This window comes from Trametes versicolor (genome assembly GCF_000271585.1).
Source record: "Trametes versicolor FP-101664 SS1 unplaced genomic scaffold TRAVEscaffold_1, whole genome shotgun sequence".
Classification (NCBI taxonomy): domain Eukaryota; kingdom Fungi; phylum Basidiomycota; class Agaricomycetes; order Polyporales; family Polyporaceae; genus Trametes; species Trametes versicolor.
In genome coordinates this window covers 2,445,632-2,471,105 of record NW_007360321.1, presented here as the reverse complement: position 1 = coordinate 2,471,105, position 25,474 = coordinate 2,445,632, and the positions used below count along the sequence as shown (strand labels likewise).

The 25,474-nt window shown below is 56.9% G+C and overlaps 7 protein-coding genes across 7 annotated transcripts; 2 read left to right on the top strand and 5 right to left on the bottom strand.

Annotated features, from left to right (window-relative positions):
* Positions 1 to 527: 527 nt before the first annotated feature.
* Positions 528 to 1,668, top strand: TRAVEDRAFT_139437 (RING/U-box; the record flags this gene model as incomplete). Its single annotated transcript, XM_008034760.1, has 7 exons — positions 528 to 693; positions 748 to 801; positions 864 to 1,074; positions 1,134 to 1,148; positions 1,202 to 1,280; positions 1,337 to 1,524; positions 1,584 to 1,668. Coding segments are annotated over exons 1-7 (708 nt in total), but the record flags the coding sequence as incomplete, so codon positions are not given.
* A 290-nt stretch (positions 1,669 to 1,958) lies between these two features.
* Positions 1,959 to 4,305, bottom strand: TRAVEDRAFT_55431 (uncharacterized protein). The gene is made up of 2 exons (XM_008034192.1): positions 3,645 to 4,305; positions 1,959 to 3,586 (listed from the first exon to the last, which is right to left on the bottom strand). The coding sequence occupies exons 1-2, from the start codon at positions 4,235 to 4,237 to the stop codon at positions 2,206 to 2,208; spliced, it is 1,974 nt and encodes a 657-aa protein (XP_008032383.1). The 5' UTR covers positions 4,238 to 4,305; the 3' UTR covers positions 1,959 to 2,205.
* Positions 4,306 to 4,663: 358 nt separating this feature from the next.
* Positions 4,664 to 5,708, bottom strand: TRAVEDRAFT_158895 (Translin; the record flags this gene model as incomplete). Its single annotated transcript, XM_008034759.1, has 5 exons — positions 4,664 to 4,830; positions 4,880 to 4,963; positions 5,025 to 5,172; positions 5,220 to 5,546; positions 5,610 to 5,708. 5 exons carry the CDS (start codon positions 5,706 to 5,708, stop codon positions 4,664 to 4,666), a joined length of 825 nt encoding a protein of 274 aa, XP_008032950.1.
* A 488-nt stretch (positions 5,709 to 6,196) lies between these two features.
* TRAVEDRAFT_112359 (uncharacterized protein) lies at positions 6,197 to 7,208 on the top strand (the record flags this gene model as incomplete). The annotated part of the gene is made up of 4 exons (XM_008034758.1): positions 6,197 to 6,390; positions 6,443 to 6,470; positions 6,529 to 6,857; positions 6,962 to 7,208. 4 exons carry the CDS (start codon positions 6,197 to 6,199, stop codon positions 7,206 to 7,208), a joined length of 798 nt encoding a protein of 265 aa, XP_008032949.1.
* Positions 7,209 to 7,373: 165 nt separating this feature from the next.
* TRAVEDRAFT_139432 (uncharacterized protein) lies at positions 7,374 to 16,106 on the bottom strand. The gene is made up of 50 exons (XM_008034757.1): positions 15,850 to 16,106; positions 15,553 to 15,795; positions 15,378 to 15,495; positions 14,971 to 15,322; positions 14,810 to 14,911; positions 14,468 to 14,760; positions 14,371 to 14,413; positions 14,283 to 14,323; positions 14,030 to 14,230; positions 13,850 to 13,981; positions 13,778 to 13,795; positions 13,400 to 13,724; positions 13,038 to 13,343; positions 12,958 to 12,988; positions 12,883 to 12,895; positions 12,653 to 12,827; positions 12,544 to 12,602; positions 12,381 to 12,486; positions 12,295 to 12,334; positions 12,140 to 12,244; positions 11,901 to 12,090; positions 11,799 to 11,848; positions 11,641 to 11,742; positions 11,476 to 11,588; positions 11,415 to 11,421; positions 11,320 to 11,353; positions 11,151 to 11,265; positions 11,080 to 11,097; positions 10,967 to 11,025; positions 10,874 to 10,913; positions 10,637 to 10,824; positions 10,421 to 10,582; positions 10,363 to 10,368; positions 10,103 to 10,305; positions 9,808 to 10,052; positions 9,630 to 9,749; positions 9,452 to 9,573; positions 9,183 to 9,404; positions 9,080 to 9,127; positions 8,837 to 9,030; positions 8,694 to 8,781; positions 8,618 to 8,642; positions 8,441 to 8,568; positions 8,345 to 8,384; positions 8,226 to 8,284; positions 8,107 to 8,162; positions 7,998 to 8,052; positions 7,751 to 7,945; positions 7,563 to 7,701; positions 7,374 to 7,500 (listed from the first exon to the last, which is right to left on the bottom strand). Exons 1-50 carry the CDS (start codon positions 16,029 to 16,031, stop codon positions 7,493 to 7,495), a joined length of 5,916 nt encoding a protein of 1,971 aa, XP_008032948.1. The 5' UTR covers positions 16,032 to 16,106; the 3' UTR covers positions 7,374 to 7,492.
* A 377-nt stretch (positions 16,107 to 16,483) lies between these two features.
* TRAVEDRAFT_109933 (uncharacterized protein) lies at positions 16,484 to 17,396 on the bottom strand (the record flags this gene model as incomplete). Its single annotated transcript, XM_008034756.1, has 2 exons — positions 16,484 to 17,161; positions 17,214 to 17,396. 2 exons carry the CDS (start codon positions 17,394 to 17,396, stop codon positions 16,484 to 16,486), a joined length of 861 nt encoding a protein of 286 aa, XP_008032947.1.
* Positions 17,397 to 21,672: 4,276 nt separating this feature from the next.
* TRAVEDRAFT_158886 (succinate-CoA ligase) lies at positions 21,673 to 25,029 on the bottom strand. The gene is made up of 11 exons (XM_008034755.1): positions 24,953 to 25,029; positions 24,831 to 24,899; positions 24,701 to 24,773; positions 24,546 to 24,645; positions 24,404 to 24,494; positions 23,999 to 24,348; positions 23,704 to 23,943; positions 23,563 to 23,651; positions 23,400 to 23,514; positions 22,053 to 23,345; positions 21,673 to 21,994 (listed from the first exon to the last, which is right to left on the bottom strand). The coding sequence occupies exons 1-10, from the start codon at positions 24,989 to 24,991 to the stop codon at positions 23,261 to 23,263; spliced, it is 1,251 nt and encodes a 416-aa protein (XP_008032946.1). The 5' UTR covers positions 24,992 to 25,029; the 3' UTR covers positions 21,673 to 21,994; positions 22,053 to 23,260.
* Positions 25,030 to 25,474: the final 445 nt, after the last annotated feature.

The window sequence follows — 25,474 nt, the reverse complement described above, 5'->3', positions numbered from 1 at the left end:
AGCTGGTTCCAGTCTGAGACAGGTCGATCAGGAGAGACGCTGGTGGGGAGTGGGCGCCTATGTCGTCTTAGTCAGCCTGTGGTGGCTAAGTTGTGACAGCGCTGTCACGCTGGGTTGTTTGGCTAAGAAGACGCGGACCCAATCACCGCAGCGCTCCCCATGGGTTGACTCTCAACCTCTGCAACGCGACTCGCAGTGCGACACAGAATTCCCCCCGACTACCGCCAACCCGGGTCACAGCACACACAATGAACGCACAAGTTTCCGCGGCGTCGTCAATCGACGAATACGACTCCCTTCCCGATCCATTCGAAGGTGTAGACTTCGATCAAGTCCCCGAACTGTGTGGGGCGACGGGCGACGGATCGTCCGACTACGAAGAATACTTCGACGACCTCGACACGAGCGAATTGGATCGACTTCCCCATCTCGGACCCCCGCCGGCGGCCGGCACCGCCGATACAGGATCGCACTCTCAACCACTGGCACTTCCCCCGCCGCCGAATCAGCTGGCCGCAGCGGCTCCAGAGCCAGCGACACAGCGGACGCGCGATGCAGACGCATCACACCCAGATCCGGTGTCGCAGGCCGTCTCTACCGCTGCGTCCACGCAGTACATGTTTGACGACATCGACGAGACGTTCTTGCAAGAGGTCAGCGTCGTGGAGCAGGAAGCTGCCCGCCGATTCCTCGGTATGAGTCTAGCCGTTTGACGTCGCCGGTATCCTAAACTTACACTCTTCACAGGGAACGCCCGGTCGAACCCCGTACCCCGGGATGCGTCAAGTGAACGAAGGCAGCGTACGTGTCTGCGGGAGTCGCTTCCTAGCTCCATGCGTGCTGATCGCTGTCCTATACAACAGCGTCCGGCCCCGTCGTCGCGTCCGCGAGAATCACACAGAGAAGCTCCTTCAAGCGGAAGCGGTCGGACGTACTATCCAGCGCCCCGGCCACGCCTTCGAAACGCCTGAAGGGCAACAGGACCAAGTCCGGCGACATCCCGGAGACAGTGGACCCGCATGCTTCCGCACGCCAAGTGCTCAGCGGTATAGAGGAAGAGTTGTCGTGTCCCATGTGCGTACCGCCCTATATGCTACATCGCCATTAGATATGGTGCTGACTATCCATTTTAGTTGTATGGAGGTGCTGTAAGTTTGCCGCTTCGCGCACACAGAGATTGTGGCGACTCACGATCTCACAGAGCCACGACTTACATCACAAACCCATGTGGACACTCATGTTGCGGTGACTGTCTGCTGCAGTGGATTGATACTTCTCGGGTACGTCCCACTAGCCGACAATGTAACACGCATCCTTCTGAATGCGCTTCCTATAGAAGCCGGGACCGACCGAACATCCCAAGTGCCCGGTTTGCAGAACCCAGCTGTGCCGCGACCGTCCAGCTATCCGGAACGTAGCAATGGACAGCGTTGCCCGACGATACGTCTCCAGCGCGGAGGAAGTCGGGAAGGTCGACTGGCAGCCGACTGGAGATCGCCGGAGGAACTTCCTCACACGGTCCAAGTAAGTCTGTACACCATCTCCCGTCGCAGGCCACTTACCTCTTCATGTGTTACTTGCAGCCACTCCGCGGTGTTGGCCGGCCAGTTTGCACAGCTGCCGAACACCTTCCCATTGACCGTAGAAGAAGACCCAGACTTCGCACTACCCGGGATACCACCGGAGATGTGGCTAGAAATCTCGATTGAAGACAGCGACCCCGAAGACTGAAGCAGTGACGAAGAAGACAGAAGATTATCCGCTGTATCATTGTTCATGGTCATCCTTGACACCCCGGGGTTACCTGCAGAGGATCGTACGAGACGACGATCGGCGCGGAGGGGACAAGTTATTGTATCGATAGGAATTATGTAGGACGGCGGGCGGATCACACGTTGTAGCATAGCACTCTCCTCAGACTCGGACTCCGTTTATGCCCACGCTATGTTAATGGACGCTTTATGCTGGTCATTCAACGGTCATTGCGATACTCAGATCTGGTCGTGACATACATGCAGTCGTGTACATGAGACAGGGATGATGGGTACAGGCGATACAGACAAAACAGGACAGAACAAAACAGTAGTCGATGCAGATGTGGAACAACAAGCGCACTCCGAGTCGGCGCCGCCGATACGAATACAAAGCAATGGGCAGAGTCCGCAGCCATCAGGAGACGAACCACGGATAGTATGTGCAATTACCTCACGACTCCAGGACGAGATCGAGCTGGCCGCCCGTTTCCAATCCCGCAAACGCGAAGAGCCGAGTCCCGTCGCTCCACGCGCCCGCCGGCGTCGGCGAGACGGTCTCCCCGTCCACCGTGGCGCGGAGCTCCTTGAAGGTATCAGTCGCTTGAAGGAGTACGATGGACCCTTCGGAGCGCTGGGGAGAGAGGGTGACAGAGAGAACACCGTGTGGGGGCGAATCGACGCGAACATCGCGAGGAACATCCGCAGCGTACTGTGGTGCAGGAGCAGCAACAGCGGATACATCCGTTTCGGCCAGCTTCTCCTCAGAGGTAGCGTCGCCTGAGTCGACAGCATCCACGTGTGGTTTATTGCTAGTGGGAGCACGGTCTTCCAACCTCTCACCAGGAGACGACTTCGGGGTGGCCGGAGGCGCCGTTTTCAGTAGCGCTAGCCCGATGAGGCCGGATATACGTCGCGTAGTAGACTCTCCCACGAGGCGAACGGCGAGTGACCTCACGAACATGCTCCAAAACCAGAACACAACGTTGATAATCATGTGCAGGTACCGGCGGATGAGATGGGGAGACTGATAGGGGATGAGTGCCGAGGACGACGGACGGCGCCGTCGAGCGGCCTCGTTACGCCTTCCTTGGGAGACACGCGGGGAGGCAGGGGGTACCGGAGACGGAGTTTTGGATTGAGATGCTTCCCCAACAGGCGTGGGTGTGTCAGAAAGCGGTGGAGAGGGCGGAGGCGTCGGGAGTGTGTGAGCGACCGGCCCATCGACCCTGACGGCGGCGTCTTTATAGGGTGTGAGCAAAGCAACATGCGCGACGTGACCGTTGACAGGAACATTGTGAATCGGAGCGACGATGAGCTCGCAGCCGGACGACCCAAGCAAAGCAAGGTGGTCCTTCCTGGCGAGGGATCCGTGTACAATTTGTACAGAGCGCAGGTCGGCGGACGATAGTACCAGGCCGTCCCACTCCGCTGTCTCCTTGGGTAAGTCGCGGGATCGGAGCGACATGACAGAGTGTTCGCCGAGCTTGTCGGACATCGGGAGAACGATAAGATGAAGGGGCAGCTCGGCGTCAGGAGGACGACAGGCAATCACGGCCGAGTCGTCATCGAACGCGGAGACATCCCCATTGCATAGTGCGGCAACACCCTTCAGTAGATCCCTTGAATGCTCCAGCACGCTGAACGATACCCGCGCAAAGGGGCTGGATGAGTGTAGGATGATTTTTCCTTGCTCGGTGATTTTGAGGGTGGTGGAATGGCTTGCCACGAATACCAGGGGCCTCGGGACACTCGGCTCACGCGCATAGGACTGTGGCGACAGCACCATCGCGAGACCTTCGCATCCATCACGGACGTGAGTGAAGGTTGGCAGACTGAGGTAGCACATGAGAACGCCGAGCTACCCATCATCGATCGGGAGACAGTACACACCTAGACGGGCTCCACGACCAGCATACCCAAGCCTCCGGATCCGTCAAATGTCCTAGGACACGCTCGCCTGGGAACGCGTGCGTACGATATGTACCATCTTCAGCGATATTCCAGCCTTCGCGCAAGTCGACCCCAGGCAGTCCTTTCTCGACCACCAGCTCACCATTCCGCCCGAACTCACCCAGCCACTGGATCTCGCCCGAAGGATGAACGAGCCTGTAGGTGAACCAGAAGCGTGCATCGATGTAGTTGCCGAGTGGAACGCGAAGGTGAACGAAGAGTGTGTTCTCCGGTAGATCCTCCTCCTCTGCGGCCCTAGGCAGGAACGTCGGTGTCTCCTCAGCCTGTGCATTTCCGGGCTCCAGGGTCTTGAATTGCGACGCGCCCCATTGGCCCCGCGACCGACCCTCGGCAGGCACATCCGACCAAAGCTCGACTCGGACCCCGTCCGCCTGCGCCTTGAGGAAAGACTCGCGACTATCGAAAGTCGCTCTGAACAGGATGGACTGGGGCGCTGCAGACCTCCCGGAAGCCAAGGGAGCAGCCTTGAGGAACGTTTGCTCCCCAAGCGCAGGCGAGAACGTCAGCTGCATACTGGTAGAGAGGATGGCCCGCCAGGGGTGTAAAGGGTGAAAAGACGGAGCTCAAGCCTAGGAACGTCGAGGGTCGCCTACAGAAGAACAAGAGCTAGCCGCGCCAAGGTGACCCAGGGAGACGATAATCAGAATGGGTTGCCTGCAGGAGACAACGAGGCCAGCTGTTACCCGGCGGAATATCGCGAAACGCTCATTGACTATATCTGGCCATGTCTGGACCTACAGTGGCATTTGGCGACAGAACTGTTAAGACAGCGTTGCAGCTGGGCAGCAAAATGGGTGGGAGAAGAGTCAAGTGGATATGACCATGCCTACATGCGAGCCCAGTGGCGGTTTTTGAATAATTGATACAATTATCCGGACCATCATCGGACTTGTTACAACCATACATGCAGGGGTCAGACACATGTTTACATTCATGATTCAATCATCGTTCATGTCGTAGTCAGAGTCTCTGGGCCTTTTACGTCTCGACTCTTCTCCGAAGCCACCGTGGTCGGCGGCACGCGAGAGTGTCTGGGCTACCAGATCATCCAGCAGTTCCGGGGGCATGTCATATTCTGACGTCCGCACTACGACCGCGTATGCGGCTGCACGGGGGTGAGATTCGCAAGATACTAGATATGCCTGCGCACATACCGTCTTCAATTTTCTCCAGGGATTGGGTAGTGACTGATTGCTTCTTACGCAGTTCTTTGAAATGCGGCGTCAATCCTTCAAAATCTGCGGGATGAATCTTATTGAGCGCTGTTCTTTCCTGGCACATGCAGCAATTATACTGTACCTGCTTTGCACGCGCGCACGAAGCTGCAGACGTCGCTCGCTTTCTGCCTGCCACCGCGCCTGGATATGGCAGCGATGGCGAATCGCATCAGCTCGCCTGTGAGGTCGGCGAGGCCCAGCAGGTAATCCTCGAGCGACAACGGGAAAAACTACATCGTATAAGCAAGTACTGGAGGTGCAGCTAGACATTGCTCACGGGGATGCCATCGCAGTCGGAAAGGGTGGATTGAACCTGGTCATATGAAATCAAGGTCCTGTGCTCGAGGTAGTGGGCGAAGCTGAGTGCTTCGATGTACTCCTGCACACCCGGGGAGATATTTCTTTGGTGATGCCAGAAACGGTCGCCCGCGAGCTCACCGCGCAGGGCAGCAAAGAGGGATTGGATCTCAGCCAGCTTGCCCTTGGCACGCGCGGCAGCACGGAGACCGAGTACACGGTCGTCGGTTTCTATAGCATCCTCGGTGACGGTGCGATGGAGGAGAAAGATGAGCTTTTTAGAGAGATTGGTAATGTCGCGGCTAGACTGGCGGCATGGGCCTCAGAGGTTGGCGTGACACGGGCTCGCGGGGCTCGAGTGCACACCGACCTTTATGAGACGTTCTCTTCTGTCGTTGTAGTCGTCGAGCTCCTCCCTGAACTGCTCGAAGGCGTGAACGATGGAGGGCCTGGAGGCAAGTGAGGTCATGGTGGTCGGACTGAGAGACGCTGGCGCGCCTGTTGTGTTGATCCTCGGCGGCGTGAGCTGCGGTGGCGCGTCTCGACCGCTGCGGCGGGTGTGAGTGTCGGTACGAAATTAGGACGTGCGCTCGCCGAAAGATGTGCGCTGGACAGTAAGCGATGAAATTGAGCAAGACGCGACAGCGGGCGGGCCCGCCAGAAAGGGACGGCACCGCCACGGCCAAGGGCGTCGTGCTACGCGACACAACGCGAGGCGGGCGGCGGGCGGCTGTTCGGCGGGCGCGGTGCGGTGCAGGCCCGGGGCTGCTGGGGCTGCTCGCGTCTCACACCTCCCGTCGTTGTCCTCTTCGCCCTCTCCGTGCCATCAACCCCCCCTCGCCGGCCCCTTCGCTCCCAGGCCGCCAAGTCCGTTTGCTGTCGTCCAGAAATATCCATTCGTTATACTTGGCTCTCTCTCTCGCTCTCTGACACCCACCTCGCTCTTCCTCCTCCATCATGGCCTTCGCGCACAAGCCCGGCTGCCCCATGTGCGGCATCGTCTCCGCCGCCTCCGCCTCCGCCCTCTCGCCCTCGTCGCCCACAGGCTCTTCTGCCAAGCACGAAATCCTATGGAGAGACGACAACTTCACCGTATACCGCGAGTCCGCTAACCCGGTCTCGAGCAAGGGCCACATCGTCGTAGTGTTCAAGTGCGTCTCACATGCCAGCTCGTTCTCTCTGTCGCTCATACCCTCTCCCTAGTCTACACGTCCCTTCACTTTATACCCTAGTGAGCATATTTCGACGCCTTCTGCCGTGTCCATCATTCACCTTGTCCCCGTCCGCAGTCATCCAGTGATCTCCCGCTCCTCGTTAGCCTACGCGACATCGCCCACCGCACCCTCGCCGCCCTCCTAGCGCCCTCCGCCTCTCCATCATCCTCCCCCGCCGCCCGGCCGCAGAACCTGCTCAACGTAGGACAGACCACGCGCGCCGCACGTGAGTCCTTCCGCGTCGGCTTCATCACTCCTCCCTTCAGGGACAACAAAATCCCCGTAACCGACCACCTCCACGCGCATGCCTACGCGCTCCCCGCCGACCTTATGGGCTGGTGGCGGGGTGTCGCATACAGCTCCGTCGCCTGGTACGATGTCGATGACCTCATTGCCGAGATTCGGTGCGCGCCTCTCCCTTCTCTTTGGAAGTGTCTTTTGCTCATCAGTGTATACTTCCTATCTGGCCACTGCACCCGCAATCTGCCTTTCGTGGACGTTCATACAGTGAGGAAACTTCGAACAACCGCGTACGCACAGGCACCAATTCTCGACCAATCGACCTCGTGCCCGACGCCGGTGCACGACGAGGCACGGCGGACGGCATCGAGACCACCGACGCGAGTCTCCTCGTCGCGGACCCCGAGCTTGGAGAGGTCAGCCCCAGCCTGCTCCCACCCACCCCAGGCACCGCACGAGCACAGCGGAGCCCCGTACCCTCTCCGGACGCCTCGATACCCCACCTGCAAGTATGACGAACATTCTCGCCGGATACCATATGCGCTAGCTGTACTCGCCCCATAATCAATCAAGGACGGTTTCCACTTGTCGGTAGTTGCTTTTTCCACACTCCGGGGCCTGCCGGTCGGCCGCGGAGGGGTCGCACTGGTGCTGACGCGTTGCGGGTTCGGGGACAAAGTGTACATATCCATATCCATTACAGTCCGGGGTTGCACAGACTACGCCCGCGAACGGGGAGCTAGTAGAACAAGAAAAGTCCGAGTAGATGATTCCAGGGGGTCGCGGTCTATTGGGGTCATTATGCGTCTGTGACGATCCTCGTTAGCCCGAACGATGGCGGTAGGCGTCAAGGCGACTGCGCCACTCACAATACGAAGAGCCGGATAGCAGCGTAGAGAGGGCGGCGAGTTGCTCCTCAGAGAACTTCTTGGAGTCCTCGTGCCAGGTATCTTGATGCGTTTTGCGGAACGTGCTCGCGCACTTCCGCACAGTCGTTGAGATGGGAATCTATGGCGCGTTAGCCTCCATGTAACGCTATGAACCCCGCGATACTCACCGGGTCATAGGTATGTTCCGCAAGTACACTAGTAAGGAGCTCCGGCATCCACCGCTCAATGGTATACGGGTAACTGTCAATGAGAGCGCAGACGCCGAGAATAGCAGCGTGCAACTGCCGAAGAGAGATGTTGTATGCCGGTGATTTCCTGTCCTGGGGAAGCTTCACGTTCTTGATCAAGCGCACGAACCGATCCTGGAAGCAGGCGTGAGCGGAAGACACAAGAGGTGAGTGTCAGGTGGCACACCTTCAGAGCAATGATGCTGCGGCGCGGTGACAAACGAAGGATGCCGGACAGGGTGCTAGAGCAAAACAACTTCAGAGAACGCCGTTGAACCCATAGCGCAAGTACCCACGTTGCAGCCATCTCCCGTACCTCGACTACCTCATCGTCCAAGCATCTGCAGACCACCTGCCGCAGTCATACCGTCAAAAGGAAAACTCATATTGGTCGTTGCTCCCGCCCTTTGCGTACCTCGATCAGCTCCACCAGCTTGACGTCGTGGATCAAGAACGACTGGCGGAAGTAGAAGACTGTAGGTACCCTGAGTGTAAGCGTAAAAGCAAAGATTGCAGGTAATGAGAAGCACAAACCCTGCACGAGGGGGAGAATCTTCAGGCGAACCTTCCACGACTGTACATACCTCTATTTAGTTGCACAGTTTAGATGATAACAATCGATTTTCTTACCGGGAACGTGGTGATGGCGGAGAAAATCCGGTCAAGGAGAGGTTCAACAAACTGGCGAGGGACTATGACGCCGCACATGCGAACCATGAGCAGCTTGGCACGGTAAGCGAGCTCGTCATTATCGTTGACTGAAAGAGGTCAATAACTTGCGGTCGAGAGGGTAATATGATTACCAACCTTCGGTGAAACGGACGAGCTCGGGCTTTAAGGGCATGGTCAGGTCGGGTCACAACGCTAGAGCGAGAAAACGCACCATCAAGGGGAGGATGCAGTCGAACGCCGAGACGGCGTTCGTGTCGTGAACCAACTGGAACAGCCACTTGCAGACAAGCACACCGATACTGTACGATGATTAGATATAGATCGCCGCGTTGATTTTCCGCTGCACACACTCACCGGTCGTAGGTCGACTGGAACGCGCGCACACCGGGCAATCGCTCCTTGCGCCATTCTGGGAACTGTTTGACCAGCTCCTGAACTCGCTCCTCGTAGAAGACACCGCGAATACCCATGATGTCCGCTGATGGAGGGAGGATTCTACATTCGCGAACGAACGTCTCAGCCGTCAGCAATGACGGGTTCGGGCGCCACTGCTCGGAGTCAGATATCGTTTTTCTCAAAGCACTGTTCTGCACTCACCGTGATCTTCCCGCAGAAGGCCAGGATTTCGCTGAAGTACGCAAGAACCTGCGTTACGATTTATAAGCTGCGATAGATAGCCAAATTCAAGGGGTGTACATACGTCTTCATGTTCGCACTTCAGCTCGGCCCAGCATCGCTTCAGCACGTCGTCGACCCACGGCGAGAACTTGACGCCAAGCTGCTCGTAAAACGCCCGGAAGAAGCAGAGCACCTGGATGATCTCGAAGGTGGACTCTCCATTGAAGTCGACGGTATTGAACGCCTCCATGATATGGTCCACGATGGGCTGAAGGCGCCGAGGATCCTTGTTGTAGAAGACATGCTTCGGGGCTGTGAGAACGCGTCTTGGAATAGCTACAACTGACGCACCTCGAAGAACGAGGACCAAACGGATAGTGATTCGTTGCTCTTCTGGCTGAAAATGGTCTTCATGTGGGGCGTGAACCACTTCCAAAGCTTGACCTGTGCATCCATTGGCCAATGCTTCGATCCTGTGGGTGGAGAGCGTCAATGCTTCTCCAGGGGGTGCTATTTATATGAAGTTTACCAGAAATCACCCCCGCCAGGAACTCGGCAGCCGCGCGTTGCTTGTTCTTATCCTTGTCTGCGAGCAGTTCCTCCACGATCGGCTTCAGGACCTCCAAAGGCTCATCGTCAAGCAGTTGAACTGAACAAACACGCCGAGGGTTAGTGTACATGCTCACTAGCCTTTTGATAGCACTCACATATTGACTTCACGCAACATAGGTTGTCCTGGAGGATGACGTCGGAGGTGTTCTCCATCGAGTAATGGGTAGACAATCCCTTCCAGAATGACGCGTCCTTCGCTAGCTCGCGGATCGCCGAAACGGCATCTTCGCTACCAGCATCCCAGGGCTGGAAGGTAGACTTCGAAGCATGAGGCGCGAGGAAGTAATCCACCGACTTGCCCCAAACGACCCAACCGGAGCCAACCTTGTCGCGGATGAGCCTGGTCATATGGTCAGCTTGCGCTAGCAAGGGCATCATGAGCGGATTTACGGTTCTTGATGTGCACACTTCAAGTCTAGAGGCTTCCGATATTCGCCAAGCAAGCGTTCTGAGTATTCGCGTGTGTGATCCTTCACGGGTACTTTCGTCCGCAACGGGTTGTGATTCTGCTCGAGCGCGACGTCGATGGGACTGTGGGCGAGCGACCGCAACTTGATGAAGCGCGAAATCTTCATCACTGCTCGCTGGGAGTACTGTCATAAAGCTGTGGGTTAGCTGGACTAAGCTGCAACTTCGGAAAGATGGCATACGTAGCGCTGCAGCAATGTGTCAGTACTAAAGCATATAACAACATATGTAAGTACTCACCATGCTTGCGTTGGAGTCGTGGGTCATCTCGAGGAGATAGCGCACATGGGCGGACTTCATTGGAGCGTCACGCCTGAGCAAGGAGCGTAGGCATCTGACGGCCACAATGGAATACCTCCAGTGTGTCTTCGCATCGTCGGCGATCTCTAGAAGCGTATCCGTCTACCTTCAGAGTTAGCTAAATGTGGTACCTGCATAAGATATAACGTAACGTACTGTATTGGACAGCGCCTGGTCAATTGCAGAAATGTGTGCGATGCGTTGCGTCTTGCACTTCGCGGCTATACCGTCATCCTGAGACGTCTGCGGCAGGACTAAAGCCCTCAGTTCAGCCAACGCGGAGTCAAGGTCGCTGTTCTCGACTTCGTATACTATGTGAGATGGCTCTGCCATACTGCTCAGGCCTGAAGATCGAAGTCAGTACGGGTATGAGGCTCAATCCGGCACACTTACACGTCTCTGCCAATGACGCAACACAGTCCTGGATAGACGCCTATATCATCATAGGTTAGCCTCCGCTATAGTGTCCAGTCACTGTCAATTGACCTTCTCATTGTGCTGGCATTTGAACAACTTCTTGATGAACTCGGTTGCCAAAGTGGGCTCTTTGAGTTGGTGACGTGTTAGCCAACGATAGTAAAGCACAAGTCCATACGTACCACTGATAGCATACTTTGCTAAAACGCCCAAAGTGAGAACAGGAGTGTTTTGTGTCAAATTAGAGGCTTACAGAAGACGGAGAGGTTGAGAGTCCATAGCGCCCCTTTCATGCGGTCATCTTCTGTTCCCGGCTCCAGCGCTTTGTAGAGGGCAGGAAGACAACGACGTCTCACCCCATCAAACGTCTGTGAAAGGAATGATTAGCATGACCTTCTTGAAGCTAAGACGGGCAAACTAACGTTACAAAGACTTTCCAGTAGCGCTTGACTCGTCCTAACGGAACAGATGTTACAACCAGGAACAGTGGCATAGCAAGAGACGTAAACAGACTTACTCCCGGACTACACAATGTCAGAATCAGCATAAATTCCGTACGGGGAATGTTATGAACTTACCAGTGGCAAAGGTCCACATAGACCATTGGGTCACATCGTCAACCAGCTGGTCCTCCAATGGGCCTCGTCTCCTCTCGATGGAATTCCACCGAAGACGAGCCGCATGATACAGCCTAAGGAATCATGAGAGGGGTTCCTATGGCACGAAAGTATACTAAAACGCACCGAGCGCGTCTGACGTAGAGTGCTCGGGGCCAAACCTTCTGACCAGCGTAGTGGCGTGCGATGTTCAGCTCACTCTGATAACGATCCGCCTGAAGGTAGTAGCTACGTCGAAGTGAGTAAGACGACCCTTTTGGAAAATGCGAAATGCGACGGCTCACCTGTCCCTGCTATCGCCGTACTCGAGCAAGAACGTGCGGATTGACCGCAGCTTTAAACCCCCGACTTAGAACGTTTCTACGAGGCCGTAGGATATAGCTTACCAGGCCGTGGACGGCATCCACGGTGTTCTCCTCGCCCTGCTGCTGCAACGATGCGGAGGCCTCGTGGAGGAATTGGCCGAACTTGCGACGCAATCCTGTAATGTACTGGTGGCGAGGGTCCGCGGGATCTGACAGGGCGAAACCGGAGTTGAGCGGCTCTATGGTCGCGATCATTTCCGGAATCTCGAACCTAAGCAGTACGTTAATCACAGCTTGGAATAGAGTTGAAGAACACTCACAAGATGTCGCTTGAATCCATCGCCGCTTGGAGTTCTTCAGGGGTGATTACCTCCTTCGCCAGAGTCGGGATTCCAGAGAAGGCGTTGCGAACGAAGCACAGATGTCTGAGCTGCAATCAGGATACGCAACGCGCTGTCAGGGCAGATCGACACACCTGCAGAAGTCGTTGCGCCATACCGCGTCGCGTACGATACCTAGCCAGCGTCAATATTGATTTTGGACGCTACTCGTGCAAATTACCTGGCTCAAGAAGCCCATGCAGTTTGTCTAGTATGGGCTCCACGACCTCTCTGAAGATGCGCAGAACAAAGTCGATCTCCGCGTCCGTCGGGACATGCCAAGAAAGCTGTGCCAGCATCAAGAATCAAGATATACCTGCTTGATGATACACAAAAAACCGTACCTTCACGTCCTCGGGACGGTACAACTTGCCCCAATACGTATGGTGATTCGACTTGAATTCTGCACAGTAGCGTAAGCATAAACGGCCCCAACCCAAATAAAAGACCAACCTTCGGAACTCCACTCGTCAGGATTCACGAACTTGTTCTCGAGGGGATAGGTATGACTGAGGGTCAGAAGGGTACTCGAGAGGAGTTTGCCGCTGGAGGAATAGCCGCGCTTTGAGAACGTCTTCTCATCCAAAAGTTGGAACAGTGCGATCAGTCGGTCACTGTACTTCAGCGTCTGTGGGGTATTTGGTTAGCTAAAATGATAATCTCGTGTGCTATTGTGTACTCACCACACGTCCATCGCTAGAAATTAATGGGTGACATTAATGGAACTCTCTGGACCATGCAGGATCGGAAATACTTACTTGTACATAGCACCTCGCAGGATGGCCAGGTCTATGAGGATTGAGATAAGCATGCCAGCGGAATTAGGGTGCCAACTTACTCCAGTGAAGTGTGGCGTCAGACGGGAGGGGCGTAGATCCTTGCGACGTAATTCTGATAGAGCTAGCACCGTGCTCTAGTTCAGTCTGAATGCTCTGTTCGCAGAAGGGAAGGAAACGGTCGAGCGTCTTCGCAGGGTTCGCGTTCGCGACACACTCAACGAGTTGATGGATAGCTCGGACCGCATTCGAGCGGACGTTCTGGGTGGCATAGTCGAAGACCAAGCCAAGCACCATGTCGTAGAGAGGTTCCGACAAGTGCACACAGATCTGGCTGAACGTGCCGGACACGGCGTCGACGAGTTGCACTGAAGTTCCAAATAATGTCAGCATCGTGATCACCATGATCTAGAGATATAACGACCTTCGGTTGCGCCGCCTGCCGATCCGTCCGGCCCCTCTTCTGGCAGGTTCTCAAACAACAGGATGACCCGGCGCAAGAAAGCTGCCACCCAGTCCGCGAAACTACCTGCGGAATCCCTCAGGATGACGTCTTCGTCTTCCTTCGAAAGCTGTTCTTCACTGCCCTGTTCCACCCCATCAGGGAAATGTTCGATTCCGAGCACGGGCAAGTCAGTAGATTTGCGCTGGATGACGTCGACGCCATCACCAAGGGGAACATCGGCAGTGGCCAGTTCGCCAAACTTGATGTACTGGGCGACTTCGGAAATGAAAGATGTGGTGCAGAACTGTGGTAGCACATGTTATATTTGTGACCTCGTCGATGAAAGGAGATGTTTACCGTCTTCGGAGGGTCGTTCTGTCAAGCGGTGATTCAGCCAAGTTTATCTGTGGCGAGAAGAACGTTACATACCAGATCAATGCCTGGAAGTAGTAAGTCAAGGATTGGAATGAGGTGTTTGGCGCCGGGGTAGTATACGTGACGGCAAACTATAGCGGGAGCAATCGCCCCGAGGGCTTTGATGACAGCTGTCGTGCGATGCGTCTACTGAAGTCAGACAAGGGTCGCCAATAATTATGCACGGCCACATACCTCGACCAACGCCTCGAGGGCTGGGACTGCTCGCTCGAGTATAGGATGCAGTATGAGATCAGGCTCCATGATACTCATTGACTTCATGCAGCTCTGGATGTTGGATACAGTGGCGCTATCCTGAGAGAACATGGCCAATAGTGTGACCGTTCTCAAACACTTGACCAGCTCGCGCTTGATCTCGCGAGTGAGACGCCGATGCTGCGCGGAAACGTTGGATCTTCGTTTGTCTGGTGGTATCAAGACGACTCACCGTGGGCGTCTTGCAGTCAGGCTGCTGCTCCTCGTACCATCCTACACCGGTAGTGAGCGGGTGTACCGACGTAAAGTACAACACTTACGCTTGTTGAAATCGTAGACGATGTACTTAATGAACGCGCTCAGCTACACATTCGTCGCATTAGCTTCTGTCACATCTTCAAAGGGGTGTAAACATACATCTGATGTCCAACTACCTGAATTCGTTGGATGGAAGAAGCTCTCTGTCGACGCGATGAGCTTCGCCAGAGAGTCTAACGCTTTGCATCCGGCGAGATAGGTCTTGGTCTTGAGGCGACCGCCCTTCCCTAGGGGTGCGGAGAGATAATCACCAAGTCCACCGTTCTGGTGGTGTGGCAAAGGAGTGCTCGTTCCGGATGCCAGCGGCGTGAAGAGAGGCGTCGGCGCGTTCGAAGAAGGGCTTGGCATGCTATCCGGTGCCATGGAGTAGACAACGATACGAGCAAGTGATGCTGCCATACAATCAGCTGCAGCCCAACTTTGTTCTGATGTAACACTCACCAATACGCCAGCTTGGTTTGGGGAGTCGGTTCATCTCAAAGGTCGCTTGACCGTCGGCATTGGGTCCGGTTGTGAGAGAACCGGAATCGGCTAACGGAATCTCTGAAATGTTCGAGCGAATGTCTGAGCATACACTAGCGCTATCATATGAGGCGACATACCCATGGACGCCATGCATTTGGTCATGATATAGTTCCACTCTGTCTCAGAGAAGATGCCGATGTCGGAGAACAGACCTGACCAGCGCCACCTGGTCTCAAGGTCGTCCTTGGGCCACTTTGGCCGACCCTCCCCTTCTGACCTCGCGTCGTCGGGTATCTCTTCAATTCTCTGAGGATCACTTACGGTAGGGTCCACATGCATCTCCACCAATTTGGAGAGGAATTGTAGCATGCGGTCGTCGAACATGTAGGAGTTGACGGACTCCCATACTCGGAAGAGCATGGGCAGATACGATTGGGGGTGTGATAGGGGCAAGAAAGTCAACATGTAGTATTGGGAGGCGAGGATGCTCTGCGCGGGAGGCGTTAATGTTACTAAATTTCGTCCGCCACCATGCTACACTCACGTTCAAGTTCGGTCCGTTCATCATGGGGAGGAAAGTGGAAAGCATCTCATCGATTGCGGCGGGGTGAAAGAAACGGCGAACGTTCTCAGCAATGTAACCCATGTACCATGAGGTTTGGCTATAGCATCAACGTCAGTGTCGGGTCGGCGTCTCGTGAGGCGGCACAGCAATCTACCTGATCTCATACTGTCGCCTTGTCAGGAACAGGTCTTTGCTGAGGATCTTGTACATGGGCATCCAAGGAAGCCTGACGTCCTCTATGGACAGCTTCTTCTTGGACCGCGACATGACCTGCAGCCCGTCGGCGCAGGCCGCTACAATATGGTTTGGCATGCCAGGAGTGGTACAGACATGTAGGTAAGTCTTGATGACGGCAATCCGTTTCTCCTTCGGTATGGGGTACTTGAGCATGCACCAGCTGCCGAGCGTCGGTCAGGGGAGCACGCACGCGGCCCATGGGAGAGGCGCTTACTAGGTCAGCATGCTGTCCCATTGCAGCAGCCCTGGATCGTAGTCCTTGGCCTCAAGACTCTGCGCGATGCGGAGCAGAATGAAGTCGAGCATTTGCTGCATCCTGGAGTTGGGCTCGACAGAGTAGGGTATAGACTTTGCATAGTTGCGGAGCTTGACCATGGAACGGTCCGTCGTGTGCATGATATCGTCCGGAATGGCGGGCGACGAGGGGGGTGGCCCCGTGTCTAGGATGGAGAGGGTCGAAACGTCTGGTACATCCATGGCGTGTATGGTTGGAAGCAAGAGGAGTGAGTGCGGAACAGACAGAGAGCGGGAGGCGCGACGTCAGTGCCTCCGACCGCCGCGGCGGTGCACCGGTGGCGCCGCGTACGGTCCTTTGTGGCGCGCTCGCTTAGATCGCTCTTCCCCGCACTCCCCACTGCACGGGTCCCCGCCTCCTCGTCCGCTACTCTCGCGCGCAAATATTACCGCACCCCACCGTCTTTCATCGTGCTCAGAATGCAGGCTGGTTCAGAAGCTTCGCGTGCAACGTGATATCTTCAAACGCGGGTACTGTTCGATCCAAACGGGCGCGATCTGCAGGCACATACACAGGAGCATACATTCGAGAATATAAACAAACCATACCCTATCTACGACACCGCAGCCGCAGAAGCTACGTCTTGTAGCTCTTGTATCGCCTTCTTCCTTACCAGGTCCCAGACACCATTCCTCTGTGTTCGGACTTCACCCAAGCCCTCGCGAATCTCTTCCAAGCGCTCTACGTACTCCCGCCCATCGTCCTGCAGCTCGCGTAGTGTAGCAAGCGACTTCTCCAATGTCTCGAGTTGCATCTCCGCGCGCGAGAACTGCGCGCCCTCGAAGATCGGCTCCCGGTGGGGTGACAAGAATAGCTTGTGTACGACCGGCGTGAGGTCCGGTGCTCGCGCGAAACGGTTCTCCGCTTCAGTGTCTTCGTCATCCTCGTCTTCGCGCTTGGGCACCAGAGATGTCCCTACGCCCACCTCATCTGGGTCTTCGCTCATGACTTGCCAAAGCCTGCCCAGGGCCATGCGCAGACTGGTCTCTCCTTCGACGAGGGTGTTGGTGGAGTCTTCTAGTTCGTCGTATACGTCCGACCGGAACGAGTGAGTGGCCGCTTTGTCCATGACGAGGGATGTGAATGAGAGGTGGTGGACTTGGGGGTTGGGGTAAGGAGCCATGAGCGGAGGAGACGGCGAACGAAGGTGGGGCAGGGTGAGGGGTGGATCCTCTTCTTCTTCTGGACTCGGGAGCAACATTCGTATACGCTTTCTTGCGCGGTCCTCGGACTGCGAGCCCTTGTCAGGTTGATTCATTGATGGACAGACACGGATTACTCACCTCCCAATCCTCCATCCATGGCGCCCAGGCAGTCATCTTGCCCTTGCGAACCCATTTCGCCTCGTTGTAAGTCTTGATGCCCCAGTTCCCTCTGAACGACGAATGAGGTAGATCCTCGTCGTTTGGTTCGAAGCCGGTTCCCGGATAGAACCAGGCGTCGTTGTCGTTGGAGGGTAGGCTCATGTAGCTGAGCGCAGGGTATGTGAATAGCGATACGCGACACCAAGTAGAATAACGCGTACCTTGGGTCTTCATAGCGGTTTGCGTCGAGTTGCGTGAAGCTCCTCTTGATGCCGTTTGTTTGAGCGGGGATATGTTGCCTGCTAGTAGAGGGCCGCGAGGAAGACTGGTCGTGGGCGGCATGCTCTGACATGGTGCCGGGTGGTATGTGATGCCTGGAAGCGATTGTATGCGAGCAACAGGCAGCGATATCTGGCGCAGAGACGGAGGTGGGGAGGGAGAAGCTGGCGCGGTGGCCTCCGAGGCTGGTGGGTCCGGTGAACGGCGGGCGCCTGAGCGCTGCAGCCACTGGGGCACCGGCAAAAGCCGTGGGCGATTCAGATTTGGACATTGGGAGGTCGACGCGGACGCCGAGCAGCATCTCGCAGCTCCTGAGCCTTCCTGAGCCCGTCCGGACTCGCTACTCCCTGTGCTGTATATTCTCTCCGGCTGGCCCTGGCCTCTATTGCCTCCGGACCACCCCCACACCTCGCTCCGCCACACGATATCTTCGTCTGTGCGTCTCCAGACGCGTCTATGGCTAGTACCGACGCCGCAGGCCCAGTCCAGCAGGCTCTCAAAGAGGAACACACCGATGCTAACCACGCGGACCTGACATCTCCGAAAGACTCCGTTTCCAGCACACATGGAGTGCACGAAGTGGCAAAAGGTGCTGGAGAGTGCTCGGGAGAGGCCAGTCCTGCTCCTTCCTCTCCCGCCTCGGGCTTGTCCACAACCAAGGCTGGCACGCAAACGCCCTCCGTTACCGGTCAGACCAACCCGCCGCCCCTTAGCATGCCACACCCCAAGAAATTCAGCCATGTCAACATCAACAAGAAGTTCCTTGAGAAGACGTCGGCGTCTACCCCAAGCCTCACCTTCTCCGCCTCGCCTGTGACGAAAACGGCCAGCACCAGTCGTGAGTCTCGTGGCGCGTGCACGAACTTATTGTAACACCATACCCATGCAGAGAAACCCGTGCTCCAGACTTCCACTTCGCATCCCCGCCTAGTGACTGCCAAACTCACAGCGACCCCGCAACCCAGCACTACTACTGGACCTGGATGGTCCCGGCCATCCTCCACGGCCTCGTCCACAGCACCCACACCACTTCCAGGCAGCGCCAAGGGATCGCCAGCACCTCTTGCAAGCTCAGGCGGGGCACCTCTGCCGCCACCTGTAGGTAAGGTCATACAGCCCCAGCCGCGGTCAACACAAGATGTTGCAGCCCAAAGGCGCGAGGCTGCAATGAAGCCAGTATGGGGTAACACGAAGGGCGGCGCGAGCAATCCAATCAAGCTCGATGCGGTAGAAAACGATTTCCCCACTGCTGCAGAAGTAGCGCAAGGTCCGTGCGCCTTCCACCTGGCTGTGGCACTAGATAGACGATTATATGCAGGGCGTATCGCGCGAGCGGCGGAAAAGCTCGCCGCTGCAGACGCTGCAGCTGTCCACAAGCAAGCGGTCAAGGCAGAACTTCAAGCGGAAGAGGACACATTCCGTGGGGTTCACCTGGATCCAAATGCTCATCACTGGGACGAGGTTCGTCTTTGGCCTTTGGTGTCCTCGAAATTGGAATTCAATGTTACACCTTTCCAGATGGAAGAGGACGATGACAACTTCTTGGGAGGCGTCATCGAGTTCGGGGATGGCCGTCAGTACCAGGTCTCGACGGAGTCTGCACAGCAGGTTCCACCCCCGCAGGATGCGAAAGCGTCTAGCGGCCTCACTGATCAGCCCGTCAGCAAAGAGGAGCGGTTCGCAGAAGACTTTGACAGAAGTTGGCCACGTTCACAGCCCATCCAGCATCCCCCGCCAAGTCAGCAACGCGAGCAACGACCCGAGCGGTTACCCACTTCTCCATCCACATCTGCGCACTCACCGCAGGAGGGCTCGAGGGTTCTGTTCAATGAGCGTTCCAACCGGCTTGAGCCATACTCTCACCAACGTCATGTCCCTCCTGGCGTGCCTTTCAACAACAACCGGAGAGGCAGTCGTTCTGACAATGCGACGTCGCCCATCGAACCTCGCCGAGATGCTCCCCCTCATGCGCATTTGCCAGGCGTCCAGGTTCTCCAGAGGGGTCATCATGCGGAGCCTCCGCCTTTCTCGAGGGCGCCAGGAGATCGACCTCCGGTATCTCCGCAGGATGGATCTCGCTTTCGGGAACGTCAACCTTTCCAACGAGATCATGCTTGGCAAGGCGGTGGGTACCATGGCCCTGATCGCTATGGTCCACACGGTTCGTCCCATATGCCTAGGGATGCCGCATTCGATGACCGTGCGCGGCATACATCCGGACCCGAGCCCCCTGCGGTATCCCCCTCCGCGGACCACCGAAGGCAGCTTCCCCCGCACCTCTCAACGATGGAGCCCAAACATCCTCCAATACCACCGGAGCCTTCAATACATGCCCCGCCTCCTCCCCACCCGCCGGCTGTTCAACATGAGCCCCCTGCGCCCTCAGCAAGTTCACAAGCTGCCGTTTCGCCTGCAACCCCAGACAAAGCTCTTCCTGCATCGACGATGCCTATCGTCGACATGGAAGAGGTGCGTAAAGCGGCCATGCACAGCGCCGCCGAGCGTGCCCGGTTACGACGCCAGCAGGAAGAAGAGGAGCGAGAAAAGGAGCGAGAACGGGCGCGTAGGAAGGCCGCCGAGTTGGAAGAGAGGATCCAAGCGGAGAAAGCTCGTGAGCGCGAGAAGGCAGAGGCGGAGAAGAAGCTTGCCGAGACCGAGGTTAGATTCTGTCTTCCTCTACGAAGACCAATTTAGCTGACACGCCCCAGGTTGTCGGGTTCATCGAAGAAGCAGTGTCGTCTGTCAGTACCACCGAAAACAAGGTTGGTGCTGCGGAAGGATCTGCTCAGCGGCACTCAGAATTTCGTCCGCCCATGGGGCGAAATGGGTCTTCAAGAGGGACCGCCCGCCCGTTCGGCGCACGGAGGACATCATTCACACCCACCACGCTGCCTGTCAACCCGTCCATCCAACCTTCTCCTGCCTCAGAGACTGATTCATGGAGGCGCAAGGCTCCCCCGGCCGCACCAGTTCAGGCGGAGACTCAGAAGCCACCGGCTACTCCCGTAATGCCACCCCCAGTGTTCGCGCATGCAGGGTTGGATGTGAAGGTGGGCGAGGAGGTTGAGGTCATGGACTTCTCTGATCATGGGAAACTGGCTGGCTCCGAGCAGCCTCCGCAACACGCGGGTCCGCACACCGGACGTCCACCTCGGGCGGTGGCTTCAGACTTTTTCGGCGATGCGTCGGCATCTCCTCAACACGTCTCACCTATCCATCCCAGAGCTGAGGAGGAAACGTGGCGACGGGGGCCCCCTAGTAGACCGCCTGCGTTCGGCCCGCCGCACGCACCAGAAGAAGGCAAATTTGGATCGCACGAGAGCCACACCGCACCGTCGCACGCACCTGCACATATTAATGTCCCGAATGGCCTACCGACGGGAGCCCCGTTGAGCCCTGTGCACGATGAGCATTCACGGCGCGTGTCTGGCCATCATCCGAATGGTGTCCATCGCTTGCCCGTCGGCCCCTCGTACCGTGAAGCTCCTATGTCGGCGTTGAACGATGTGATGGCGCGCATCAAGGGTGCTCTTGACGGCATGCACCACAAGGAGGAGGACGTTGAAGCCCCCAAAGCCCAGAAGTGGTTGCCCCCTGCGTTGCGGCCTCAGACTGCTCATTCTGACTTCGCTCCTCCTGAGGAAGTGTTCGACGTGACTTCTGCAGAGCCTCCAAAGTCGCCCAAGCCAGCTTGGAACATCTTCCACGTCAAGCTCCCGCAGATCTCCCATCCAGCAGCGGCACCTCCGAAGACCGAGCTGGTCTGGCCCCGTGGTCTTCGCAATATGCGGCTAGAAGTGTACTCGTTCAACCCACCGATTGAAGCCCTGGCTCGTCGGGACACCACAGTCAACGACGTCATCTTCAGCCGGCCACGGATAGTGCGTGGGCAGCACAAGTACTTTGTGTCCATTCCGCGACGGCGTCTTGGTCGTCGGCCTCCTGGGGAGCCGTCTGGATCACCTGTTGTCAACCTCCCTTCCACTCCCCTCCGCACGCGGGGCCCTGGCCTTCCCAAAGAGTCTGCTTCGTCCGCCGCGTCAAGTTGGCGTAAGGCACCTGCACCTGCTACCGCGTCCTGGCCCCCGGTACTCGAAGAGACGAAGGAAGTCACCGACCTGGAAACGGTCAGCCGCTCACCTCCCCCCGAAACCCCTTCAGTAAGGAGTGCTGGACTCTCGTTGCCACAAGCGTCCGAAATTGCGGCAGTGGCAGCCGTCGCGTCGAAACCCAAAGCAGAGCCCAAGATGCCAATTGGCTCAGACGTTGCGTTTTACCGCAATTCTCGCGTGGAGACCGCCGTCGAGACTGCACCGCCTATTCAGTTCATAGTATCGAACGAACTCGAAGGCGAGCCCAGAGGGCAACCGAAGGAAGCGCAGTCCTCTCTTCCGGCGGATGCGAGTACATCGGTTCCCTCTGCTCTACCCGCAAGGGAACGAGAGCCAGAGCAGCAGGCGTCATCTAGGAGAGTGTCTATGGTAAGTGTCAACTTATATCGTATGCGTGCGAGACGTCTAACCTGTTGTTATTGGATAGAACGGGACAATGACCCCTCCTCCACAACCGCAGCCTACTTTGTCGTCATGGTCAAAGTCACCGAAGGCGTTCTCAACCAAGGAGTCCCCCGCTCGTGCTCCTGACCCCGAGCATCTCAAAGCCGTCTGGTCACAAACTCCGGACAAGTCGCAGATCCAGCCTGTCAACTCGTTGAAGGGCATTGCGGATGATCTCACTGCCGTACCTTTCACGTTGCAAGACGTCAAATCCGACGACGGCGAGACACCCCCTCCATCAGGGGCAGGTCCTTGGTCAAGAATGTCTGCGAACGAGGTCACCCGCGCGTTCCAACAGGTCCCTTCGCCATCGTCGAGCTCATCACAGCGACCAACCCCCATCGCCTCTTCCGCCAGCACCTCTACGAACGGGTCAACCGCTCGGCATCCTGGGTTCGCCTTCTCACCCCCGCCCATCGGCCAGCCCGCGCTCAGACCACCCGCATATCCGGGTTACTCCCCCATGGTCAGCCATTCACCCGGCCCACCCGTAATGTACCCGGGGCCAAGCCCTGTGCCGAGACACATGGTCGCGGCGCACAACGGCGGCATGCCCGCGTACGGACAGGCTGTATGGATGTCCACGATGGCGGGACCCGCCCCGCCGCCGTCGGCCGGGATGGTCCGATCGCCCTACGCTCCGCAGCTCATGCCGTACCCGTCGCCAGGCGCGATGCCCATGTACCCTGGCCCGGTGCCCATGCAAAACCCACAACAACAAAACGGAGTTCAGGGTCGCCCTCCGAGCATGATGATGAGCCCGGTCATGCAGCCGGCCATGTCGCCCATGTACGGGAGCCCGGTGTTGGTGCACACCGCGCCTGTAGGGCAAGGCTATCCGATGCCGAACCAGACCAACCGACCCCCGATGCGGAGTCCGTACGAGCAGAACCCCCCGAACGGCACCCACATGCACCCTTCCCCCATGCGCCAGCCTCCGCAGAACGGTTACGCTCCGATCCCTCCGAACTACGCGCGTCCGCCGTGGTGAACTTTTTGTACTTAGCCCGTCGCATCTGTATCTTACACTTGTTCTGCTTGCTGTTTTTGGTATCTTCATCTAATTATACCCATTGGGAACGAATACCAGACTCGGGGCGTACATTACTAGCGTGCTCATTGCGAGATATCTCTAAGGCCGGGACTAGAAGAACACAAGCAGCCAGGTATACAATTCACTGGATATCAACCCTACACAGCCAACTTGACAGCATTGCTCGCGGCCTCGTCGAGGTCGTCGAAGGGGATGATCTTGAGGCCCGACTGGCGGATCATACTAGAGACACCCCATTAAGTTCATGTACGCTAGAATCGATTAATTTGAACTTACGCCTTCGCCTCGGCCTCCTTAGTGCCCTTGAGACGGACAATCAGGGGAACCTCAAGAGAAAGTTCCTTCGCGGCGTTGATAACACCCTCAGCGATGTAGTCGCAACGCATGATACCTGATGCATGTAAGATATTGCACATGAGATGCACAACTTGCGACATACCTCCGAAAATGTTGATGAAGATGCTCTTAACCTTGGGATCAGCAATAAGGATCTCAAACGCCTTCTTGACGGTCTCGGGAGTAGCACCTCTGAAAAGCTTCGTCAAAACAGCGCGAGTTTCAAAAAATCGATACCACTCACCCTCCAACATCAAGGAAGTTCGCGGGGTTGCCGCCGTGCAGCGCGAGGACGTCCATGGTGGCCATAGCGAGACCAGCACCGTTCACCAGGCAGCCGATGCTACCGTCAAGCTTGATGAAGTTCAGGTCGTACTTCTGGGCCTCAACCTCCGAAGGCTCTTCCTGAGTGACGTCGCGAAGAGCGAAGACGTCCTTCTGACGGAAGGAAGCGTTGTCGTCAAAGCCGAACTTCGCGTCCATGCTAAATGGAAATGTCAGCCTGCCCCGTCCTCACATACACACTGGCGGGTCCATACCAAAGAACGTGCCCATCCGAGGTCTCTCCAAGGGGGTTGATCTCGATCTGGGTCGCGTCCTTGTCCTTGAAAATCTTGTACAGACGGATGAAGATATCCGCCGCCTCGTCCTGGGCGCCCTCAGTCTTGAAGCCCAACTTCTTCGCAAGAGCGACGGCGGTAGCCTTGTCGAGACCCTTCTCGAAGTCGATGGGGGTGGTGATGATCGCACTGGGGTCCTTCGCGGCGACCTCCTCGATGTTCATACCACCCTGAGCAGACGCGACCAGCACCGGTCCACCGATGTTGCGGTCGTTCAGGACGGCAACGTAGTACTCATGGGAGGGATCCCGACGCTCCGCCAGCATGACCTTGTGCGGATGTCCATTAAGTCAGTTAACGCGGGGGAGGTTGAGGGACTCGTACGGCGTTGCAGACGCGCCCCGCAGCACCGGTTTGCTTCGTGATGAGTTTTGCGCCGAGCATCTTGCTCGCGTAGTCCTTCGCCTGCTCCGGGCTAACACGGCGCTCAGCAACGGAATGTCCGGGATCCGAGCATGTCGCTCACCTCTCAATGACATGCACACCGCCCTGCAGCCCATTGTCGAAGTGGCCCTTTCCACGGCCGCCCGCGAGAACTTGAGCCTTGATCACGCTTCCAGTAGAGCCTGTATGTCCGTTCAATTTCCGACGGCATAGACGGAGGTGCGCGCGGACACATACCAAACTGTTTCGCGACCTCGAAAGCCTCTTCAGGAGTGTGTGCAGCGACGCTTTTCGGCGTAGGAATGCCATACTACGCGTAGGACGTCAGCGCGTGCACTGTACGATCCATGCGACATGAATGACGCACCGAGTTAAGCAGGTTCACTGATTGGTATTCATGGATAGAGAGAAAGCGCTTCTGACCCGCAGACGCGGCCTGTGTGGACCGCGTCAGTGCGCACACCATGCAATATGCTTTGAGAAACGTACGCGAGCCAAAGAACCAGCCTTTCTGAGAGACGCGAGCATTGGGATGAGGACGGCCGTAGAGTGGGAGGAGGGAAAGGTGCTGGCAGCGGGACGGGGCGGCGGTCGGCGGTGAGCGTCGTGATTCTTTGGGTGCTTAGTCAGCAGCCCCCGGCTTTTAGAGTGCGCTGCACGGCTGATGTGCATCTTCACCCAGGACGACGACGACGGTTGATTTGCTGGTGGTCTCCCTGTCTCTCACCGCCTTGCCTTGGTCTTCATGATCAGCTTGCTGCGGCGAAGTTCTGGTAGATGGACGCTATCCTCGCTTTGAGTTCGGACCGCTCAAACTACGGAGTCGTTCGAAATTGTGCAGAGGAACATACACCCATACTCCATCTCGGATCCATCGTCTGCTTTTGTGTAGCTGTGAGCTTGGCAATCTATATTTTCTACAACGTGTATCCCCTTGCCTCGCTCCTCGTTCATATCTGGCACTGCAAGTCTTCCCACTGTCTTCCCGCGAGGGCGAGCCTCGTGTGAGCC